At 38.4% G+C, this 21,984-nt stretch overlaps 3 protein-coding genes across 4 annotated transcripts in view; all 3 read left to right on the plus strand.

Moving 5' to 3' along the window:
* col28a2a (collagen, type XXVIII, alpha 2a) overlaps positions 1–12,141 on the plus strand; it is a 17,952-nt gene extending 5,811 nt beyond the window's left edge. The window contains exons 10-35 of the mRNA XM_068329698.1: positions 61–114; positions 1,947–2,015; positions 2,135–2,203; positions 2,307–2,375; positions 3,719–3,787; positions 5,407–5,475; positions 5,800–5,868; positions 6,016–6,084; positions 6,203–6,274; positions 6,358–6,426; positions 6,514–6,585; positions 6,809–6,877; positions 7,036–7,104; positions 7,198–7,266; positions 7,347–7,415; positions 7,560–7,628; positions 7,779–7,847; positions 8,058–8,126; positions 8,216–8,296; positions 9,243–9,278; positions 9,357–9,393; positions 9,831–10,388; positions 10,496–10,776; positions 10,888–11,122; positions 11,412–11,603; positions 11,684–12,141. Of these exons, the coding sequence (XP_068185799.1) occupies positions 61–114; positions 1,947–2,015; positions 2,135–2,203; positions 2,307–2,375; positions 3,719–3,787; positions 5,407–5,475; positions 5,800–5,868; positions 6,016–6,084; positions 6,203–6,274; positions 6,358–6,426; positions 6,514–6,585; positions 6,809–6,877; positions 7,036–7,104; positions 7,198–7,266; positions 7,347–7,415; positions 7,560–7,628; positions 7,779–7,847; positions 8,058–8,126; positions 8,216–8,296; positions 9,243–9,278; positions 9,357–9,393; positions 9,831–10,388; positions 10,496–10,776; positions 10,888–11,122; positions 11,412–11,603; positions 11,684–11,691 (2,661 nt within the window). The 3' untranslated portion in view covers positions 11,692–12,141. The remainder of the gene's footprint in view (positions 1–60; positions 115–1,946; positions 2,016–2,134; positions 2,204–2,306; positions 2,376–3,718; positions 3,788–5,406; positions 5,476–5,799; positions 5,869–6,015; positions 6,085–6,202; positions 6,275–6,357; positions 6,427–6,513; positions 6,586–6,808; positions 6,878–7,035; positions 7,105–7,197; positions 7,267–7,346; positions 7,416–7,559; positions 7,629–7,778; positions 7,848–8,057; positions 8,127–8,215; positions 8,297–9,242; positions 9,279–9,356; positions 9,394–9,830; positions 10,389–10,495; positions 10,777–10,887; positions 11,123–11,411; positions 11,604–11,683) is intronic.
* Positions 12,142–12,844: 703 nt separating this feature from the next.
* On the plus strand, positions 12,845–17,563 carry bbs5 (Bardet-Biedl syndrome 5). Its single transcript, XM_068329535.1, has 12 exons — positions 12,845–13,034; positions 13,323–13,405; positions 13,491–13,556; positions 14,685–14,734; positions 15,087–15,214; positions 15,308–15,443; positions 15,768–15,863; positions 16,116–16,178; positions 16,318–16,452; positions 16,781–16,864; positions 17,089–17,112; positions 17,211–17,563. Exons 1-12 carry the CDS (start codon positions 12,973–12,975, stop codon positions 17,310–17,312), a joined length of 1,029 nt encoding a protein of 342 aa, XP_068185636.1. The 5' UTR covers positions 12,845–12,972; the 3' UTR covers positions 17,313–17,563.
* A 130-nt stretch (positions 17,564–17,693) lies between these two features.
* klhl41a (kelch-like family member 41a) lies at positions 17,694–21,388 on the plus strand. Of its 2 annotated transcripts, XM_068329168.1 has the most exons (7): positions 17,694–18,442; positions 18,569–19,270; positions 19,358–19,515; positions 19,635–19,742; positions 19,836–20,021; positions 20,534–20,677; positions 20,811–21,388. In XM_068329168.1, the coding sequence occupies exons 1-7, from the start codon at positions 18,188–18,190 to the stop codon at positions 20,920–20,922; spliced, it is 1,665 nt and encodes a 554-aa protein (XP_068185269.1). In that variant the 5' UTR covers positions 17,694–18,187; the 3' UTR covers positions 20,923–21,388. The 2 variants fall into 2 exon arrangements, with proteins under 2 accessions (XP_068185269.1, XP_068185268.1); XM_068329167.1 differs by having other exon boundaries at positions 17,694–19,270.
* Positions 21,389–21,984: the final 596 nt, after the last annotated feature.

Below are 21,984 nucleotides of genomic sequence, written 5' to 3' on the forward strand. Positions count from 1 at the left end.
ATACACACTGAACCTTTCATATGGAACTTTTCATAATGGCTGTTTTTTGTTTTTGCCCAGGGGTTAACTGGCCCACCAGGAGACGTTGGACCACAGGGCCCTCAGGGAAAGCAGGTCAGCTGTTTCTTCAACTTTAATTTACATCATTGTGCACATCTGCTTTAACCTTTACATTTAAGAATCTATAAACCTGAGTTTGACACTTTACTACACAGGTCTTTACCATGCAGCACGGAGGCCTGTTTGTCTTTTAATAGACCCCTGTGAGAGGGTCTGGCCATAAGCCAGAGTCTTCCCCATCATTACTGTTACTCACAGAGGGATGAACCAACAGGGAAAGTCACAATAGAGGTGTTCCTAACAACCTGCATCCTGTTTCTAAATAGTGATGAGGAAGTGCCTACAGCATTGTCAGCCTGTCCAAAGAGGCCTGCTGTCAATAACATAACATATGTAAAGTCAGTGCAGGCTCAGAATCTCACCATGTGAAGACATGTACTGTAGGCTGCAAGACTTTTGGAAGTCCCCATGTAGCATGTATTCTGTCAGGTCTGGGTTAGATATGCTGTTTAGAAAATATAATGTATTACATGTGATATTTCAAGGTCCACATCTTCCTTACATGCAAATGAACAAGACTGGAACAGGGAATTATTCTCAAACTTGAGAGTAAATTGCTCACATTGAAATTCAATAAAATAGAAACATATTACACTCAAAGCACCTCTGCTGGCATAATTAAAACTTAAGCAGTTGGAAACGTTTCATACTTCAGAGCCCTTTGGGTAATTCCTGTCAATACTAGGGCCTCTGTGTGTGCCTCTGAATTTAGGCCAGGCTTGTGAGTGTGTGTAATATACACATTCCATCTTGTATGACTTTGAAGACATAGTCAATTTTATAATTGCATCTCAGGCATATCACAGACCACGGAGTTGTAATCACGATGGTGTTGTTGTTGTTGTTGATGTCAAATTAAGTAATTCTTAATTAAGTACTTCACTTAATTCTTTGACCCTGAAATCTACCCATAGCATTTGGGAATTATGTTTGTAGCTCCAGGAGTTAATGAATCATTTAAAAAAATTGGATTTCCATCATTTTCCATCTAGATTTGAATGACTAAATGTGAGTACTTCATGTCAGTGCGATGTTGCAAAGCCTCTCTGTTAATTCACTATGACCCAAAACTAATTGCATAATCTGTATCTAAATCAAAATACGCATAGTGGTGGAACATCGTGAGTTATCTGTGCCTGGGTATTTGTTCTTAAATTTTCCAGTATTATTTTTCATGACATTGCCAAATGTAAAAAATAATGATTTTTTTTCTGCAGAGGAAAGAAATTAGACGATCCACAGTCACCTCAAAATTAAATCAGATTCGTGGTCAAGATCCAAACCTGTACAAAATCTCATCAAAATCAATTGATAACTCTTGAGTAGTTATGCAGACAAACATAAGCAAACACACCTATGCACTCAGTCACATAACCTCCTTCAGTCACAATCATAGCTGCTCAAAGAGTAATCAGATAAGTCATGCAGTATGTTATATATTCTGTTATAAAGCAGATTTGATTTTATTAACAAACAAATGTAATTAACGTAAATAATGAAACTTAAGTGCAGCGAACAGCTTCAATGAGCTCTTTGTTATTTTGAGACATCATTGTTTGTGGGTTTATGGTACTTTAAAATTGCTGGAGGCTACATCTAGATGTTATCTTTCCTAAACTACAGGAAGGGATCAAATATCGCCCCCACTCCACCCACCCCTAGCCCATAAACAGCCTATGGGCTTACAGCATTATTTTCAGCGTCAACAGAACACCTTATGTGCAGACAATGAATGCACATTATCCACAATCCAGAGACAAGAGGTTAAGAATGAGAAACAAACTCAGGATGTCTTGTTTCAGCTTTCGTCATGTTTCTGTTCACAGGGTGAGCGTGGCATAGCAGGACCTCCAGGGATTCAGGGGGAAACTGGTATTGGACTTCCTGGACCGAAAGTAAATAGCATTGTCAATGATGCTCTAGATATTATTATTTATAACATTATAATTATTTGATACTTATATCTTTTGTATTTTGGTGTTTCGTTCCTAATTGTTACAATACTATTATGCAGGGTGACATGGGATTCCAGGGGAGACCGGGCCCTCATGGTGCTCCTGGTTTTGGTGAACCTGGCCCTCCTGTAAGTGAAGAAGAAGATGATCTATAGAGGAAGCCCACGCAGCTTTGTTAATCTGAGTTAACCTGTTGAGGTGACATATTATTGAACCTGGCTTTATTTATAGGGACCTCAAGGACCACAGGGTGTTCAAGGCGATAAAGGACCCCAAGGGGAAGGCTTTCCTGGACCCAAGGTATCATTATGAGTCTGCCATCAGAGAAAAATAACATTCTGTGGAACAAAACTTGAACCAACCACTGTGCAATGCTAACTCTGAGTCAAATCCAAGAGACAGATAATGAAAGTATTGTGTAGACACAGACCCCAAATTACTCTTCTCAGTCAAGTATATACCCCCCAGAGAACCTGCTCAGGGGTAGATATGAGGAAATACAGTACATAAATTTTGCTGTAAAAACAATTACAGCTTATGGTGATGTAGCAGGTAATTAAACTAAAGTAGACAAGACATACCTGAAGAATCATAAATGACTGAACTCTCTAAGGGTAATAATTTCCTCTCCGTAAAATAACTGACAGGAAACAAAGAGATAATATAAAAAGTTGAAAGTTGCAAAGTTGTCACTGAATATCACATGTGTGATGAGGGGATAAATAACAATAACTTTCAGATCCAAAAATACACAAACAAAAATAACTGTGTCTTGCAATCATGAGACTGAATCTTTAGGTTTTTAGTGAATGTAGACTATCTGGGACTTCTGAAGTTCGTGGCCTACATCTGTCAAAACAGGGGCTCAGCCCGTTCCAACTCACTGACTCACAATTCAGGTGTGCACTGTAACATTGCAGCTTACTGTTGTGAGCCAGTTAGAACAGTACCTTATATCCTCATGCTGAAACTTGTTACACTATGGGATACTTATTTTACAATAACCTCTTCAAATACCCCATTCAAATAAAGAAAGTAGGGAGAGGAGGAGATATGTATGGATGAGATTGTTGTTAATATATCAAACTGTGTGCAACTGCCAAAAAATCCACAATAACATTCAGATTTATGTACAATAAACAAACGTCAAGCAAAGACAACACAATTAGATGACGCATTTTTATGAGGTTGCTGACATAAATAAATATACTGTATGAGTTTTTGCTGAAAAACCCTTGGAAGATACCCTGGAGCAATCACTGTGTGACTTCCTCACTTTTAGAAGTTTTATTGCTTGGTTGACATCAACCTGTTGTTAAGGGGATCAGAGCCCCTTTGTTAGAGGAGATCAAATCCTCACTTTTTCACACACATACACTGAATTTCATCAATTTGCTGCTGATCGGGCTTCTCCAGCATCAATCTCATCACTTTATAACATTGTTGTACTGGAAAAAAGATAAGAATGATATAACCAAGATTAGCAATTGGGGGAAAAAATGACTCCAGGATCTTTACTTTGATCACTGGAGAACAGAAGCCAACATGCCTTCCTCTATCACTGAGAAAAGTTCAGACTTGGCTGTGACTCTTGAACAAGTGGCTGTGATGAGACCGACAGATGAGCTGATTTTGTTCCACAGGGTGAACGGGGTCTCCCTGGACCGAGGGGACCAAGAGGACAGCAGGGTGTAGGAATCAAAGGACAAATGGTGGGTGTCAGCTTAATCATTTTAAAAAAATTAATCTACAGTCTTGTTTTTAACACAACAAAGGGTCAAATATCACAAGTGAAATCCACAAGTGAGCCCAAAGATGGGTTGGAATAATTGGTTGTAAGGATTCGAATAAATGATGGGAGCTATTGATAAGTTATGTTACAAATCATTGATGCAGCTGTTTTAATTACAATGTGCTTTTCGTACTTTCCTTGCACTTAAACAAAACTTACTTTGTTTAAAGTTCATATTCATTGTTAAACACCAAAAACATGCATGTTACTGCAGTCTAACCAGAGTTGTTGAAAGTGTTTCTTCCTAATAGCCTAAAACACTTGAAAAGTGATTTATCCTGAATTGTCCATAACAAAATTCAAAGTTTTCCTTTTGTAGAAAATTCCCGAGGGTTTTTATTTTTTATTTGCTTGTTACTGTTATGAATATCAATTGAAGATGAAACCAAATCAAAACAAAACAGCAGAGTGATCAATTTTCCCACCAGCGCTTCTACAAATCAGAAATCATAGTAAAGCATTTGAGTTGTGACAGTCCTGAAGTAGATTGTGTCGAGGACCTAATAACAGGATGCAGAGGCAAGGTCAGAAAAAAAGACAGTTTATTGGGTGCACATACAGGTCACAACCAGATAAAGAATGAGGTAATTTGGACATAACACAGTTTCGACCTTAGTGGAGTTCTGTACGATGGAAGACGTCTTCATTCTTTTGCTGGATGCAAGTTATTTTACAAGTAAAATCAAGCCCCTGATTTCCATGAGATTCTTCGTGGTTCCATCCATAACCTGAATGGCACTCAGTTGGGCGCATAGTTCTACCAAAGTCAATCAGTTCACTTTCATTTAAACAAGTACTATCCAAAATCAGCACTGCCATTGGGCTACAGTCATGATTTAAGGTTACTGGATTTGTAGCAACCACAAATTTAAATGTTGTTCAGATCCATGCCAAATTATCACAAGGGAAGATACAAATCCCAAAACACAGCTGAAACTTCCATTAATTGTTCCAAAAGAAATTTTAGACAAAAGCTCTTTGTTTAGTTGAAGAAAGTGAAAAAAAAATATTTGCCACTTCATCCAGATATGGGGTTTGTCTGGCACAGGCCTGTACTTTGACCAAATTTTATTAAAATACATTCAGTTTTTGTGTAAAATAACTGCTGACACAAGCAGACACAAATGAAATATAACCTCCTTGGTCCATTGCAAGATTAAGGTGTGGGGCCAGCAGGGCACTGACCCAGCTGAAATCCTTTTGGCCCTTAGAGGATCCCTAATAGTTTCAATAAAAATTAAAAGATAATTTTTTAAAAAAGTTTTTATATTTTAATTTTTTTTCATATTTTCAAAGACCTTCCACCCATCTAATCAAGACCTAATTTACAAAATACAAATAATAATGTGTGTCTGGAGAGCAAACAGCAAATATAAAGTAAACACAAATATAAGTGAATAAGATTGAATATATTATGTTGCCCAGAAGATAAAATAGTAGACAAAAAGTATTCATTATATAATTAACATGTATGCCTCATTAAGAAAGTGACTGATGCTTCTTGGTTCTGTTAAATTTGCTGTGGTGTTTTATGTCCAGGGTGAACTGGGGCCTCCAGGTCCTCCAGGGCCAACTGGACTAACAGGAGCAGGCATACAGGGAGAGAAGGTGTGTAAAATGTCATCAACTCTGTTTCCACAATGTCACACCGACAAATATACTGAGACAGAAGATGGATATTTTGGCAGCAGCTCTCCATGCTGCTCCCGGGCTACAGCTGCTCATTATGTCCTGGATGAGTTTTAGTACTGTATGACTTATTCAGCGCTGAGAAAAAGCCTTCCACGTCCGTATGATAGCTTCACTGCACCATAAAGAATGTAAACTAGTTCGATTTTCATCGCAACTATTAAGCACCCTACTCAAACTACCAACTTTCTAACGGTTGTAATTTATATAAACTAACACCCTCCATTGTTCTTTGCTGTTCAGGGAACCGAGGGTCCTAGAGGTCCACCAGGAGTCAGAGGTATTCCAGGAGAGGGTTTACCTGGGCCTAAGGTTTGTCAAACTACTTCATGTCCGTGGTGTGTTTTGACACATCATTATATGATCAGAGTGAACCGGCACAATGTGGCCAGAAACTCTGCAGACAGACACGGCTTTTTTTTTTTTTAAATTTATGTTGACATGTACTTCTGTTTCTAGGGAGACCAAGGCTTACCAGGAGAACAGGGAGCTCCTGGAGAAACAGGCATTGGTGAACCTGGTCCAAAAGTAAGACATTACTTTGACCAAACAAGTTAATGTCATAGTCCATACTTGCATATGGGGAATGCCAATGTATTGAATCCATCTCAATTCAACTATGGTTGCTGTACTCTGATTGTAAAAGGGAGAACCTGGAGCGGCCGGATTAGGGGGCCTACCTGGTCTGCCAGGCGAGGACGGAGCTCCAGGGCAGAAGGTAAACCATGTCATGCTGATTATGTGGAAACCCTTCATATTTATCATTGTTTCCATCTGTGTCATTTACGTTTTCTCTCTCAGGGCGAGCCTGGTCTACCTGGTCTAAGAGGCCTTGAAGGAGCACAAGGAATTGGCACCCAAGGAGAGAAGGTATGCTTCAGATTTGATGTCCTTCTTTCTATCAGAATTAAAATAACAGCAATTTTTAAACAGATGGTATTTGTTCATTCATTACAGGGTGACCAGGGTCTGAGGGGTATCCGTGGATTACATGGGCCACCAGGAATCTCAGGACCCTCAGGGCCAAAGGTAAGAAGAATTACACAAAGAGCAGCTTCCTTCATGAGGGCGTACAAGCAACTTTTCCAGTCTATTCTCTAACAAACATGTTGCTGTTGAAGATTTATGCCATCCTAACACAACCTTTGCCTAAGAGCCTAAAACAATTCTCTGCAGGTTGTTAGCTGCCAACTCAAGAACTTAAGGTGCCCATGACGTTATCTAAGGTATCTTGCCAACTCTCACTTCTCAGGGTGAACGTGGATTACCGGGCCAACAGGGCATGCCAGGGCAGCCAGGGCGGTCTATAACAGGGCCAAAGGTAATTGAATGATAAAGTATAATAAAACTAACTTACACATCCTGGCATGAAGAGAGATATGCAGTCAACCACTAGAAGATCTGGCATTTGATGCATTTAATGAATCAGAAAAAAATGTTAGCACTAATCGTCCCTGTTATTTTATTGTCTTGATCCAGGGTGATGTAGGTCCTGCTGGCCTCCCCGGTCCTATCGGGGAAACAGGCCATGGATTACCTGGCCCCAAGGTAAATACTTAGTACATTAAGTGTTTTTAGAGCACTTATGAAGTATTCCATTACAAACAGGATAATACTTTTGCCTTTCATTGCTTTTCATAGGGTGAACGCGGTCATCAAGGTTTTCCAGGTCCAGTAGGTCAAAAAGGTGACGGTTTCCCTGGCCCTGTGGTTCGTATAATCAATAAAGTTGCATATTCTAGATCCGTGCAAAGGTTTGTCCTATGCAAGTTAACATGTCACCTTTTCAGGGGCTTCCAGGACTGCCAGGCTTACCAGGTGAGCCAGGTGTAGAAGGAATTGGAATCCCTGGTCCCAAGGTTTGTTCAATTTCGCTTGGTTTACACAAAATAGAGAAGTTTACGATTCATTTGCTTACTTCACGGTAATAAATAACATTTTCATTCAAGCGTTTTTGACTATCTTGAAAAGTGCAACACAAACAGTGTTTTGGGTTTTTTCAGGGTGATGTTGGCTTTCGAGGATTGTCAGGTTTGCCAGGCCCACCTGGAGAGGGCATACAGGGACCACCTGTAAGACAGATGATCTAAAAACACCTTGAAATTATTACAATCAATATTCAGACATGAATTACAACTAATAATACAAATGTCACTTGACAGTACTTTGAGTATTATGATAAAAAATTGGGGGTTTTCATGTTATATAACACTTGTTTAAAGGGAAATGCTGGGAGACCAGGGCCCTCAGGCCCAACTGGACCTCCAGGAGAAGGAATCCAAGGCCCAAAGGTAATTGTGTTTACATTGGCTTTCAGGATCTATTTTCTTTTCTGTCCACATCAAATATGATAAAGCAACGTGATACATTTAGAAGGTTTGGACATGTTAACAAGCAATAAAACTAGCATGCACTTTGCTACATATTATAACATGATTTATGAACCACATAGAGTTTGTAACACTCCTGTGTGATTCACTCACATTAAAATTTCACTTCAGGGTGCTCCAGGATCTCAAGGTATGACTGGGCCCAGAGGGCCTCAAGGAGATGGATTCCCTGGCGCTAAGGTGATGGATTTACATGTATCCTTTGAAGATTTTTATCTTTCAATGATTAACTGTTCACTGACTGAAGTGTCACTCTTCTCTTGTCACAGGGTGATCAAGGATTACCTGGTGAAAGAGGAATGAAAGGGACAAAAGGAGACATGGGAGATTCTGGATTGGCTGGTGGAGTAGTAAGGAGAACAATTCTAACATTCTAAGTAATGCCAGCATGGAAAAGTGGGTTCTGTCCTGTAGTAATAATGTTGTTTCAATACTTGTCCAGAGGGCTACCATAGCTCTGTTTGACATGACATTTACTTCCTGGAAGAATTACATCAATTAAAGGAAAGATATTAATAAAAAACTGCCATAGATCCCTAGAGTAACTCCTTTGAGAATGTTTTTCTTTTGACAGCCTTTCATTAATGATCCTTGATCCTAAAAAGTGCAGAAATGATTTCACAACTGGGTGTCAGAGAAATGGGTTTTAGTCAATGCTGTACTAGTTAGCCTTCATTCAGACTTCAGGCAAATCAGATACCGATCAGATTGCCCTATATATCTGATTTTTAGGGCTGATCGTCCACACTGTTTTTAGCAAGTGTCCAAATGCGATCTTGCTCTGTTCAGGCTGGGCTACATTATTGTCCGATCTGACAGGTTGCCTTAGCAACAACGTCGGGGCGAAGGCGTTGTCCACGCTCCATAATGTCCATTGGCTCTTGGGGCACGTACAGTGATGTCACACACAGTCAAAACCGATCGGTGTGTTTGGAGCTGTTCAGACTGAGATGTATCTATCCAACTGCGATATGATGTAGATGTGATTTCAATCCATCCAGCAAAAATCAGATTTCATGCGGTATGTTACTGTTCAGACTACAAATGATATATCCGATATCAATCTGAATGGGCTAAAAATCAGATTTTGGCGACCAGTCTGAACGCAGCCTTAAAAATGTGTGTACTATGTATGAGAACAAGCATACTGTTAAAGCAGATTAGTACTTCAATGGAAATCAAATATTGGGTAATAATGATAATTGACACTCACATCTTCTCATTTGCTTCAACACTTTCAGAGAGATTTTTAGTAACAGTTCATGGAAATAAGCACGGATTTGTTTTTTTTTCCAGGGGAGACCTGGAGAAAAGGGAGAACCAGGACTCACAGTAAGACCATTAATTTAAATATAGTCAGAATAATTGGTAAAGAGACCTTGTACTAATATATAGATTTTCACTTTTTAGAGAGAGGACATCATCAAACTAATCAAAGAAATCTGTGGTAAGACTACAAGCAAAGTATTGTTGTTGCTACAACTATCTTCTATATAAAGAGAAAGAAAGAAAGAAGGAAAGAAAGTTTTTTTTTTTTTTTGCAAAAAAACTTCACATTCAGAAACTTTTAGAACATTTTACAATTTTTCATTAGATGAAACTTCAAAAACACTAAACACTCAAAAACACTAAACACCAATAAACAAAAGGAAATGCAATTTAAAAATTAGTGCATTATAACAGGAAGTTAGATTTAGGGTTAGGATTAGGGATGGATGGGAGGACAGATGGAAGGACAGATAGACAGGCAGATGGAAGAACAGCTGGACGGATGTACAGACTGATGGATGGATGGATTAGTGCAGAGGAAAATTATAATTAAGGTTAACCAGATTGTAAGACAGTGGTTCAATTCATGTAACGACGGCATTTCATTATTTTCAGGATGTGGAATCAAGTGCAAAGAAAGACCAATGGAACTTGTGTTCGTCATCGATAGTTCAGAGAGTGTTGGTCCAGAGAACTTTGAAATCGTCAAGGACTTCGTCACCAGGTTGGTGGATGGGACCACAGTTGGACGCAATGCCACTAGGATTGGACTAGTCCTCTACAGTCTGGATGTCCGTCTAGAGTTCAACTTGGCCCGCTATGTCACCAAACAGGACGTTAAGCAAGCAATAAGAAAAATGCCTTATATGGGCGAGGGCACTTACACTGGCACGGCGATCAGAAAAGCAACTCATGGAGCTTTCTTCAGCGCTCGTCCTGGTGTGAGAAAAGTAGCCATCGTCATTACTGATGGCCAAACGGATAAACGAGAATCTGTGAAACTTGACATTGCTGTGAGGGAAGCTCACGCTGCAAACATTGAGATGTACGCACTGGGGATTGTCAATTCCTCTGATCCCACACAAGCTGAGTTCCTGCAAGAACTTAACCTTATTGCCTCTGACCCTGATAGTGAACACATGTTCCTGATTGATGATTTCAATACTCTACCAGGTGAAGATCACAGTCGAAATATGCTTTCATCTGGATGTTCATACATCTTTAATTGCTTCTGTTGTGTTGTTATAGATGCCCTGATACAGAGATTTCTTCTTTTTCAGCATTGGAGTCTAAGCTTGTCAGTCAGTTCTGCGAAGATGAAAATGGTGCTCTAATTTACAATCGTATTACTAATGGACACTGGAATGGAAACAATGGACATGGAGAAAGTACCATTAAATATAATGGCCATGGCAACAATGGTTATGCGTACAATAACAATGGACATGGGAGCAATGGGGATATTCACCGAGAGGAGATCCAGAATCAGAAAAGGACTATCATCCGAGGCCGGGGAGACACTTTTACACTGCCCATCAGTGCAGATCCTCTTCCTGTTCAGGTCTTTGCTGAAATCTCAAAAGGGACAGTAAAAATTTGCAAATGTCTTTGTGGATGCTACAAAATTCTTCATGATACTGACACATTTCTGTATGTTACTATCATACTGTAGGAGGTGGAGGATGATGAAGGTGAAGATCTGGACCCAAGGGCTCATGCATGGGGTAGTAGTATTGTCAAAGTGGCGAAGAAAATAATACCTTCAATGCCCAAAAGAGAAAGCTCTATCTCCAATGATACAGTCCTATTATCATCCACTTCAACATCTTCATCCTCATCTGCAACCTCTTCGTCGTCGCTGGCCTCTAAACAGACACAGTCTATAGTGAGCCTAGATCTTCCTGCAGGTGAGTAATGCACCCCTGTTCAAGAGGCCTTTCAGAAATATGACACTGGGAATGGCACAGATAAAAATAATAATATAAGAATAATGTTCATTTTAAAAAACACTGTTGTAATACATTTAGTGACTTTAGTTAATTTTTATGATCTTACTTTGTCATGAATTACCGCATCATTTCAATAAAATAGAGTAATTATAAATTTATTTGTGACATCTGTGTTTTTCCAACCTGTCAATTATTATCAGTAAGAACATTTAACATGTTTTGTTTATCACCCACTTTTCTTCATCAGAGGCCCAACTTGTTGATCCACGCTGTAAACTTGGCTTGGACCAAGGAACCTGCAGAAGCTACAACATCCGCTGGTACTACGACAAGCAGGCCAACGCATGTGCACAGTTTTGGTATGGAGGCTGTGGTGGAAATGGTAACCGTTTTGAAACAGAAGATGAATGTAAGAAGACTTGTGTTTTACTCAGAACAGGTGAGTTTTTAGATTTATGTTTCAAATTCGCATTCTCTTTCTGTGTCTCTTCTCTGATATTTAATTTTTTTTGTCTCCAGCAGGATAAATGGAGAAGAAACTGTCAGTACTTGTGCTTCTATGCTGTACAATCTGCCAATTTGGTATTTTAATAGAATGCATTCCATCGGTTGTTTTCAGACAAGACGAGGTTTATTATAATCCATATATTGCAGGCCAATTAAAAAAAAGTCACATGCTTTCATCATACACAAATACATTTTTAGATCAAATAGAAAGCAGTATTAAAACTTAATAACCAACTGAGATCTGAGATGTGCTAATATTCTGTAGTAGACACATTGACTGTATTACCTCAAGAAAATGATATCCTGCTTGATACACTGGGGAAAATTCCAGGACTGAATGTCCTTGATTTTAAATTTATCACTGTGGAAAGCATTTATTTAAATGTAACCAGTAGATACTTGCTATACCTCTGTGTGTCACATGTTTTAAATTTAGTGAATATATTCCTAGCAAGAGAACACTAAAGAGGTGTATCTTTAACCTTGTGTTCATAACAATAATCAGAAATATGCTGGATAATGTTGTGCCCCTTCTGTTTTATACTAGTACATTTTGTCCAATATGTCTGTAACTGGCAGCTGAGATAAACAACCATTTCTATCTGGTCACACCTTTCAGACGTCTACTGTGAAGATTGAAACTTTCTGCAATCCATCCATTAAAGGCCTGTCTATTAGGACAGTCTGTGTTTATCTGAATAAATGTTTTGTACTTTTTTAAAAATAAAAATAGTAATTATTTTAAACTGTATTGTGTTTAATGAGTGAGATAACCAGTTTCAAATTATAACCACACAGTCCTCTATTATGTTATTTAGTTGTATACACATAGATATGGCCGGTGACTGAGTGACCTGGACTTATTAATTAGAAATGTTTTTTTTTCCAAATATCAAATTAAAGTCGCATTTTTATCGAAGCTAATGAAAAATTTGAGATTTGTTATTAGACAACGGGATCCTTTCTGTGCCGCTTAGTCTAATTTTCAAATAAATCAGAATTGCACAGCCGGTAATTAAGTAATCACTGCAAACAGAAATTATTCATATAAATTTAAAAATTAAAATATTTAAATTAAATTTCGCAAATACTACATTAGATCATTATCCTCCAAATTGTTAAACGTGTCCTCAGCATTGTCCGCTTCGCTTGCCGTCCGTTACCATGGTGATTGTGACGCTTGCATGGAGGATTTTCTGATTAGCCCGTGGAACTTATGCTAGCAGCTAGCTGGTAAAACAACACGGTGTAGCGAGCAAAGAGGAACTAAAGTGAGCCTGGGGCGTTGATAACGAGCGGTCATGGCGTCTGTTTTGGATGCTCTCTGGGAAGACAGAGACGTTAGATTTGACATTACAGCACAGTAAGTAACGAGATCGGTTCACTTTGTGACAGTGTAGTTAGCTTAGCTATGCTACTAGGATAGCGGAACGTAAATGAGTATACTGTACTTGGCTCAAGTGTCTCCTGATAACTCTTCATTGTTTATCTATAGAAACAGAACGGCGTGCAGAAACGTTATGCCGTATTTGTCTTAGCGTAGATATTTCGTAGATTAGTAGTATAATGTTAGTACTATAAATTCAGTAGTTATATGAAAATGAAATTAAATCGATCGATGATACCCTCCACCAATCTGTTTTATGCGCAGACAGATGAAAACGCGTCCAGGAGAAGCTCTGATCGACTGTTTGGACTCAATTGAAGACACTAAAGGAAACAATGGCGATCGGGGTTAGTTATACTGGAGGCTGAAAATGTCCGGGTATCCTGTGTGTTGCTGGCGTTGTAATTGTTTATGTAATTTTGTTTCTTCCAGGACGACTATTGGTGACAAACCTGAGGATCATTTGGCATTCGTTGGCTCTGCCAAGAGTCAACTTGTGTGAGTGTGTCTGCATGATTGAATGCTTTCAGTCTCTTGTGACATCCTGCTTCAAAGCGGTGATGTATTGTGATTGTGTTCGTGTGTTCGTCCGTTTGTTCGTTCGTATGTCAAACCAAATATCTTCGCAACCATTGCGGACAGAAAGATGAAACTAAAATCACATTACTCGGGTGTCAAAGGGGATGAAAATGAGATGATGACCTTGACCTTGAGAAAACTAGGTCAGGGTCAAATTTGTGTGATCTGTGATCTATGGTCTTACTCACACTGGTCTTCTCCATATGCACTAGTCTATGCACTAGTCAGGTACTGCTTTCAGGGTACCCTGACCTACCCTGTACGTAGTTCAGGGTAAGTCGCGGGATGTTTCAGTCTCTGACTGCCTTGGTTCTAGTTTGTGTCTGTTTCTGGTATCAGCACATCAGATGACGGTTTCTGCCCCCTCTTGGAAATGCATATCACTGAAAATTTGACGATATTATTAACATCTTCTTTACTTTAGGTTTAACAGTTGTCCTTAGAGCCACAGTTTATTTTCCCATTTGAGTGAAACCCCTTTTCTGGAGTGCCAAGAGACAATAATTACTATGTCTCCCAATAGCCAATCAATTAGAGCAATAATCCACCTCCTCAGCAGCAGTCCGTTGTGCTCCTTTAGCTAAATATTACTGATATAACACTATCGTAATGTAAGCCAAGACTAACAAGTATGACTAACCTTGTATGATTGTGAATTATCACAAAGCCTGTTTTATGTAATACTGTCCAGCCAATTTTAAAATAGAGAAACGACTTACTCAAGTTGGGCCAGAAAATGATTAGTGCATAATTAAATCCATTAAGTATAAATATTTCTTCAAGTCATTGTGTATGCTGTATGATCAGTAATCTTTATTGTAAAATGTTCAAGTGAATGAACAGGTAACATTAAGACATTTTAATATTGTGTGACTTTATTCTGAGAAACAAAATGAGAAATAATTTTTGAAATGTGGATGTGCTTTTTTCATTGAGGTTATGATTGTACTTTGTAGTGTTCAGAAAATATAGAATTGGAATGAAGAGGAAGAAGCCAATGGAAAACCGTATGAAAATGTTGAATCGGAAATCTTTTGTTTCTTTCAGCTGTGGGTTACAACTCCATCATCAACATCACAACAAGAGCAGCTAATTCAGTAAGTTGTTTGACTTTTTTTATTATTATTGTTTTTCAGCTACAGAATCTGTCATTGTTTTTTATGTTTCCTCATATATCAGTGGTGTCACCTGTCGTATATTATCATCATAGGCGTCTCACTTAGCTAAGGTTTGAATTCTTCAGAGTTTGTGTTGTTTGTGAGTCTTTCTGTTCAAGTCACTGACTTGTGATGTGGAAAAGTTTTGGTTGAAGCTAATAATAGTCCCAGTGTCAACATCCCGTTGAAGTAAATGATGAACCTGTAATACAGAATATAATATGGAATATAAATGATAGTAAAGATAAACACTATAATATACTGTATGTACTGAATGGATTTTTCCCCCCAGAAACTTAGAGGCCAAACAGAAGCACTCTACATCTTAACAAAGTCCAACAATACAAGATTTGAGTTCATTTTCACAAATGTGGTTCCTGGAAGTCCTCGGCTCTTTACATCTGTAATTGCTGTCCATAGGTGATCCAAAACTATTCACTTCTAAGATCAGCCTATATAAATTGTAAAATGTTTGCCTCACTATGTATTCATAATTTTTTTGTTTTGTCACAGGGCCTATGAGACATCGAAAATGTATAGGGACCTGAAATTACGAGCTTCTCTCATTCAAAATAAGCAGCTAAGACTCCTGCCCCGGGAACAAGTATATGATAAAATTAATGGAGTTTGGAATTTGTCCAGTGATCAGGTACTGATGCTTAGGGTTAATCTGGCAACCTAAAAACTAAAAGTGAACTCATTCTATGTAGCTTAACAGGAGGGGTTAAGAGGTTACCATGCATATGAAGCATGGATGAATTATTTGTAATGTTGTTTTTATTTTTGAACAAAACAGTGTGGGTCTATGAGGTTGTTAATTTTGAATGGAACAAGTGGTTTATATGCATTAGTTACTTGAATCTCTCAGTTCCCATCTAATCATAGAAGATTACTCTATAGTTTTTGTTTATAGTAATAATAATAATAATAATAATAATAGTCTTCCGTCAATATTGTGTTTTCTTTCTTGCAGGGTAACCTTGGAACCTTCTTCATCACCAATGTTCGTATTGTGTGGCACGCAAATATGAATGAGAGCTTTAATGTCAGCATTCCTTACCTTCAAATTGTAAGTACAATAATTAGTTAAATAAAATTTCCATACATCTCACGTCCTACCAGGGTAATTCAAATAAAATGGCCAAAGGATTGTACAATTTTGAATTGGACTGAGGTAGTTTCACTTCCGTTTTAGACAGATATCAGTGTGCCTTGATAATAAGTTGTTACAAATGATGTTGTTTCTGTTGTAAAGTCACAAATAAACACTTTAAGACTTTAAGACTGCCTAAATTTGATTGTCCTATGTTTTCATCTATAGTGGTCCATAAGAATAAGAGACTCAAAGTTCGGCTTGGCTTTGGTGATAGAAAGTTCACGCCAGGTAATCTGTTTTTCGCTTTAGTTTTGAGTTGCGTTTACCTGAACTGATAATGAACATAATGATCCGCAAGTTGTAACAAATGTTCCCCATCTGATTTTGCTGCTTGTTTTACACAATTATTAACTGTGACTGTGTTTAGAGCGGTGGCTATGTGCTGGGGTTTAAGATTGACCCTGTGGATAAGCTTCAGGATGCACTAAAGGAAATCAACTCATTGCACAAGGTGTATTCTGTCAACCCTATTTTTGGAGTAGAATATGAAATGGAAGAAAAGGTAAGCAGTAGTGCACATCACTCAAACTAGTGACTTCGCAAACACCTCACTAGCTTACGCTCTGATGAAAGCTCTAAAAACGTGTAGAATCACAATATTAGTTGTTTTTTTTTAAATCAGGTGATTGGTATGTTGTTCTTCTTGACATAAAAAACTAAGTTAAACTCACATTTGATAGCTTTAGAAGTATCCCAAAAATAACAAAATTCATAGTCAATGTAAAGTGAAATCCTGCTAAATGTTTTGAAGTCTCCCCTGAGGATGTTTTGTCTGAACTTCATATGATTTTGTATGCATTGCGCTGTTTTTCTCCTAATGCTGATTTCAGCCCCAGCCATTGGAAGAACTCACAGTGGACCAGCCGCCTGATGATGTGGAAATCGAGCCTGATGAGCAGAGTGATGCTTTCACGGTGAGTCTGTCCATTGGCCATCCATAGACTCATCACTCCTCTGTGAGTTAGTTACAGAGTTAGTGTTCAGACCCTCACAGTAGCTGTTAGCTTATGCCCTTAAATGTGAAAAAGGCTTTATGTTGCTTAGCACTCACATTTGCTCATCAGACAATAACCCTATTATTACAGATGACATGTCCCTTTGATTAACTGTCTTATTTCTGTGTGCTACTTGCCCACAGGCCTACTTTGCTGATGGAAATAAGGTAAAGTTTCAACACCAACTGTAAATAAAAAAATAGATTGTGTACCATGTTTGTTCAACATCTTGTGAGCGCTTTCATTTTCTGTTCTTGTTCCAAAGCAACAAGACCGTGAGCCTGTTTTCTCAGAGGAGTTGGGCCTCGCCATTGAAAAGCTGAAGGATGGCTTCACACTTCAAGGACTGTGGGAAGTTATCAGTTGAAATATACTGTCTATGAAACATACTGTATATTTGCATGGTGTATGTATTGCAATCAGAGAGGCAACAATGTATTTATGTATAGGTCATGTTAAACATTGTATAGTTAATACATAATTCTGTTTTTATAAAACTATACATGAAATTCGATTCAAGGCAATAGTCTCAAAATATTTTTTGACGCATATTCATAGCTGTGAATTGGGTTTAATGAAGTTTGTGTTGTTTAAAGCTAATAAATACATTTAAATAGACTTTTCATAGAACTTTTTTTTAAATCTTAGACATGATTCATTTGTATGTGGAAAGAACATCATGATCTCAGACTAAACACATAACAGTACAATGCCTGCAGGTATTTTAAAAATCTTAAAAGAGGAGTAGCTAGCAGCAGCTGTTCCCTGACCCTGTCTAGTTGTCAGATAATCCCTGGTGTCTCACATACACACTAAATCATTCTCATGTAAAGTGATCATTACCATCAGTGAATTATGATTCACTTTATATGTAGCAGATTGTCGTAAATGTATTTATGAACACAAGAAAGCACACACTGGCTCAAATAGTTATGCCATTGACAGTTCATCCTCTCTTGTAGACAAAATGAATCCATCACAGGTTATTTTTGTGACGCCACTGGCCACACAACAATGTTGTTGCTAATCACTATGGTGAAGAGGCTTCACAGTTGTTTTTACTCTATGACAGCTGTGTCAGCTCTCAGATTTGGCCAAGCTGAATTCTTCATGGATGGGATGGCTGGCTATATTTAGAAGGGAACAGTTATATTGAAGTGGCTGCCTATAGTTCTGTGTCTTCACTGGCTAGAACAGTGTGTTGTAAACTGTCCTACTGAAGCCACTTCCTGTCCTAAAAGAATGGATCCCCAAAGCTTGAGGGAAGATCTCCACCTGTTTCAAACCACGTTGCTCCAAGATGGACTAAAAGAGCTTCTGAATGAGAACAAGCTGATTGACTGCATCCTAAAAGTTGGAGACAGAAGTATTCCCTGCCATCGACTCATTTTGGCAGCTTGTAGTCCGTCTTTCCGGGAGCTGTTCTTCACGGACGATGGCAAGGAAGTAGACAAAAAAGAAGTTGTTCTTGAGAACCTGGATCCCGGTATTCTGGAGGTAATTGTCAACTACATGTACTCAGCAGAGATTGACATCAATGACAACAATGTGCAGGATATTTTGGCTGTTGCCAATCGTTTCCAGATCCCTTCAGTGTTCACAGTTTGTGTGAATTACCTCCAGAAGAAGCTGTCAAAGACAAACTGCCTCGGCATCTATAGGTTGGGTCTGCTGATGAACTGTGCCAGACTGGCTATTGCGGCTCGAGATTATATTGCAGATCGATTTGAAACCATAGCCAAGGATGAGGAGTTCCTTGAGCTTGATCCACCTGAACTACTTGCCATTATTGGAGCCGATGCACTGAATGTAGAAAAAGAGGAGGTGGTGTTTGAGACCCTCATGAGGTGGATCAGGAAAGACAAAGAGAAGCGGATGAAATCCTTAGAGGAGGCTTTTGAATGCATTCGCTTCCGTTTGCTCCCTGAGAAGTATTTTGTGGAAAAGGTGGAGAAAGATAATCTCATTAAGAGTAATCCTGAGCTTCTCAAAAAAATCCAAGTTGTAAAGGAAGCCTTTAAAGGAAAACTTCCTGAGCGCAAAAAGGGGCAAAATGAGGAAGGAGAGGAGGGACAGTTGCCCGGCTATCTGAATGATAACCGCAGATATGGCATGTATGCCAAACAAATGATCCTGATGATCAATGATACTGCTGCTGTAGCCTATGACGCCCCAGAGAACGAATGTTTTCTTGTTGCAATGGCGGAGCAGATCCCCCGAAACCACGTCAGCCTGAAAACAAAGAAGAACAATCTTCATGTGGTAGGAGGACTGTTTGTGGATGAAGAAGACAAAGAAAACCCTCTGCAGTGTTACCATTACCAGGTACCAGCATGTCATTTACTTCGCAAATGTACTGAATACAACATTTTTATGTTATTCAAAATGTGTACCTTGAATTACAACTTGCAGTTGGACAGTCTCACAGCTGGCTGGATTGCTCTGCCACCCATGCCCTCCCCAAGATGTTTGTTTGCGATGGGGGAATTTGAAAATTTCATCTTTGCTGTAGCAGGAAAGGACTTACAGTCCAATGAATCACATGACACTGTTTGGTGCTATGACACTGAGTAAGTTCAACACACCAAACATTTGGATGTCTGTGGTGCTTTTTGTTTTTTTTACTATTGTTGAAAGATCTGAGATATTACTCACTGTTGAACGAATTACTTTTTTTTGCCCTATTTAGAAAAATGAAGTGGACTGACACCAAAAAATTGCCCTTAAAAATCCACGGCCACTGTGTGGTCTCTGAGAATGGTCTGGTGTACTGCATCGGAGGCAAAACAGACGACAAGTAAGCTTGCCATGCTAAAGCATATACTGTACATGAAGTAAAAATGCTGTGTTCACATATCATCTTATTGTGTCTATTCTCTCACTTGTATAGTAAAGCAACCAATAAGATGTTTGCATACAACCACAAGAAGTCAGAGTGGAAGGAGGTGGCTTCCATGAAGGTCCCCAGATCAATGTTTGGTGCTGCTATCTGCAAAGGCAAGATTGTTGTTGTTGGTGGAGTCACTGAAGAGGGTCTAACATCTGCATGTGAAGCCTACGACTTTGGAACCAACAAGTATGTTCATATAGCATTAAGAATGTAAGCTATGTACAGTTTCATATTTCAGCATAGTTTTGTAATGTCCAAATGACTTTGTGTCAAATATTCATAAACAGTTGCATAATTTTTCTGAGAAGATAAATCAAAGAGCTTGTGTCCACAGTTAATTTAGAGATTTTAATTTGAAAGAGATAGCAATCAGAGAAAAATGGGGTAAAATTCAAAAATGAGGAACAAATATACAGAAAATTTGTGAAAGATACATAACTGGTGTTATTTCTTCCTTTGTTTTGTGATCTTCACCAAAATAGAAACCAAATAATTAATAGCTGTCACATGCAACCTTGATTAAAAAAAAAAAAAATTAATTTGTGGGGTCCCAGCTGTAATGTTAGGAATTACTGCTGTAAATCCATATTGACAATGAACAGTCAAGAAATCCTTGTTGAGCATTTGATATAAACAGTAGGTGCCCAACAGCAACATGGAGATACTGTGCTAATACTGCTTACTGGATCTTGTTGTAGGTGGGCACCCTTCACTGAGTTTCCCCAAGAAAGGAGTTCAGTCAACCTGGTCTGCTGCGGGGGAACGCTGTATGCAGTTGGAGGCTTTGCCATGGTGGAGAATGGGGACGAGTGCACACCCAGTGAAATCACTGACATTTGGCAGTATGTGTTGACTTTGTTGCATTTTATTGTAAAATATATGGCGCATGAAATCCAGCATCTTGCTAACTTTGCTTTGCAATGACACCTCTCTCAATACATTCCTACAATATTAACAACTTTTATTGTCTTCCAGGTATGATGAGGATAAGAAGCAGTGGAATGGTATGATTAGAGAAATGCGCTATGCAGCTGGATCCTCCTGTGTGTCCATGCGTCTGAATGCAGCCAAAATGCCCAAACTGTAACAGTCTAAAGATATATAAAGGTCAAGAATATTTTGTACAAGCTGATTGTACATTTACTGAATTGGTGATTTCTTACATTTCAAGAAACTAGATGTCTTCAATTTGTCTATTTCTAAATTTGTGTGTAAAATTGATCAGTGGCAGAAATTTTAAAGACATTAGTTTGGGTTCTAGTCTATTAAATAAGAGTATATTTCTGTTTACAATAAAGATATGTGTAGAAAATAGTGTTTTCTGTTGGGTTATGATCATCTTCTACTCTTCACGCCGTGTACTGTAAAGTCTAGCTACTCATTAAGAATTCGATTAAACTATGTGTTTAGTTAGACTGAGAAATTGGTCAAGATCTCATTGATGTTGTATTGTTCGTCGTCAGTTTCTATAACTCACTGTAGAACATACAACTGATATTACTGTAATCCTTCTGACAGAAGTGGAATAATTAAATCCTATTCTTACATGAAAACACCGAAGCTGTGTATCAACAGCAAAATATACAGTATTTTGAAGTATCAGAAGTATTCATCCTGCAATAAAATGCTCCCTGTCTGGCTTAGCATAATTAATGGTGTTGCTGAATTAGTATTACTGGTCCCATTTGATGAATTTCATAGTTTTCAATACAATATATGTTGCTATGAAGCTTAATGCACAACAAAGTAATGTTTTAGGGGGGGTTTGTAGCCCATTTGTAGAGCTGCTGTCCTGTGATAAGCAGGTCTCCTTTCAGTGACACGTGACAAATTTTCCGATCATCCAAAATTGGTTTAAATTCTGTATCAATTAGTCAATGAAATAAGGTTTTTTTTCCCATCCCTTGAAGGAAATCTCCAGCCATCAGTTGATCCAAAACAATTTCACAGTCAATAAATGTGAACATAGATGGCTTCCACTGAATGGGAAGGTAATGAAAACTTGTAAACCAAGGAACTAATGTTGTCAAATATAGCAGAATATTCCTCAATGAGAGGTGAGAATACAAGTACACTATTTCATTCAACGGGAATACTCCCCAAATGCTCAAGTACCACAAATTTTAATTTCAGAATATTACTTGACATA

Source organism: Antennarius striatus, chromosome 12 (assembly GCF_040054535.1).
Source record: "Antennarius striatus isolate MH-2024 chromosome 12, ASM4005453v1, whole genome shotgun sequence".
NCBI lineage: Eukaryota > Metazoa > Chordata > Actinopteri > Lophiiformes > Antennariidae > Antennarius > Antennarius striatus.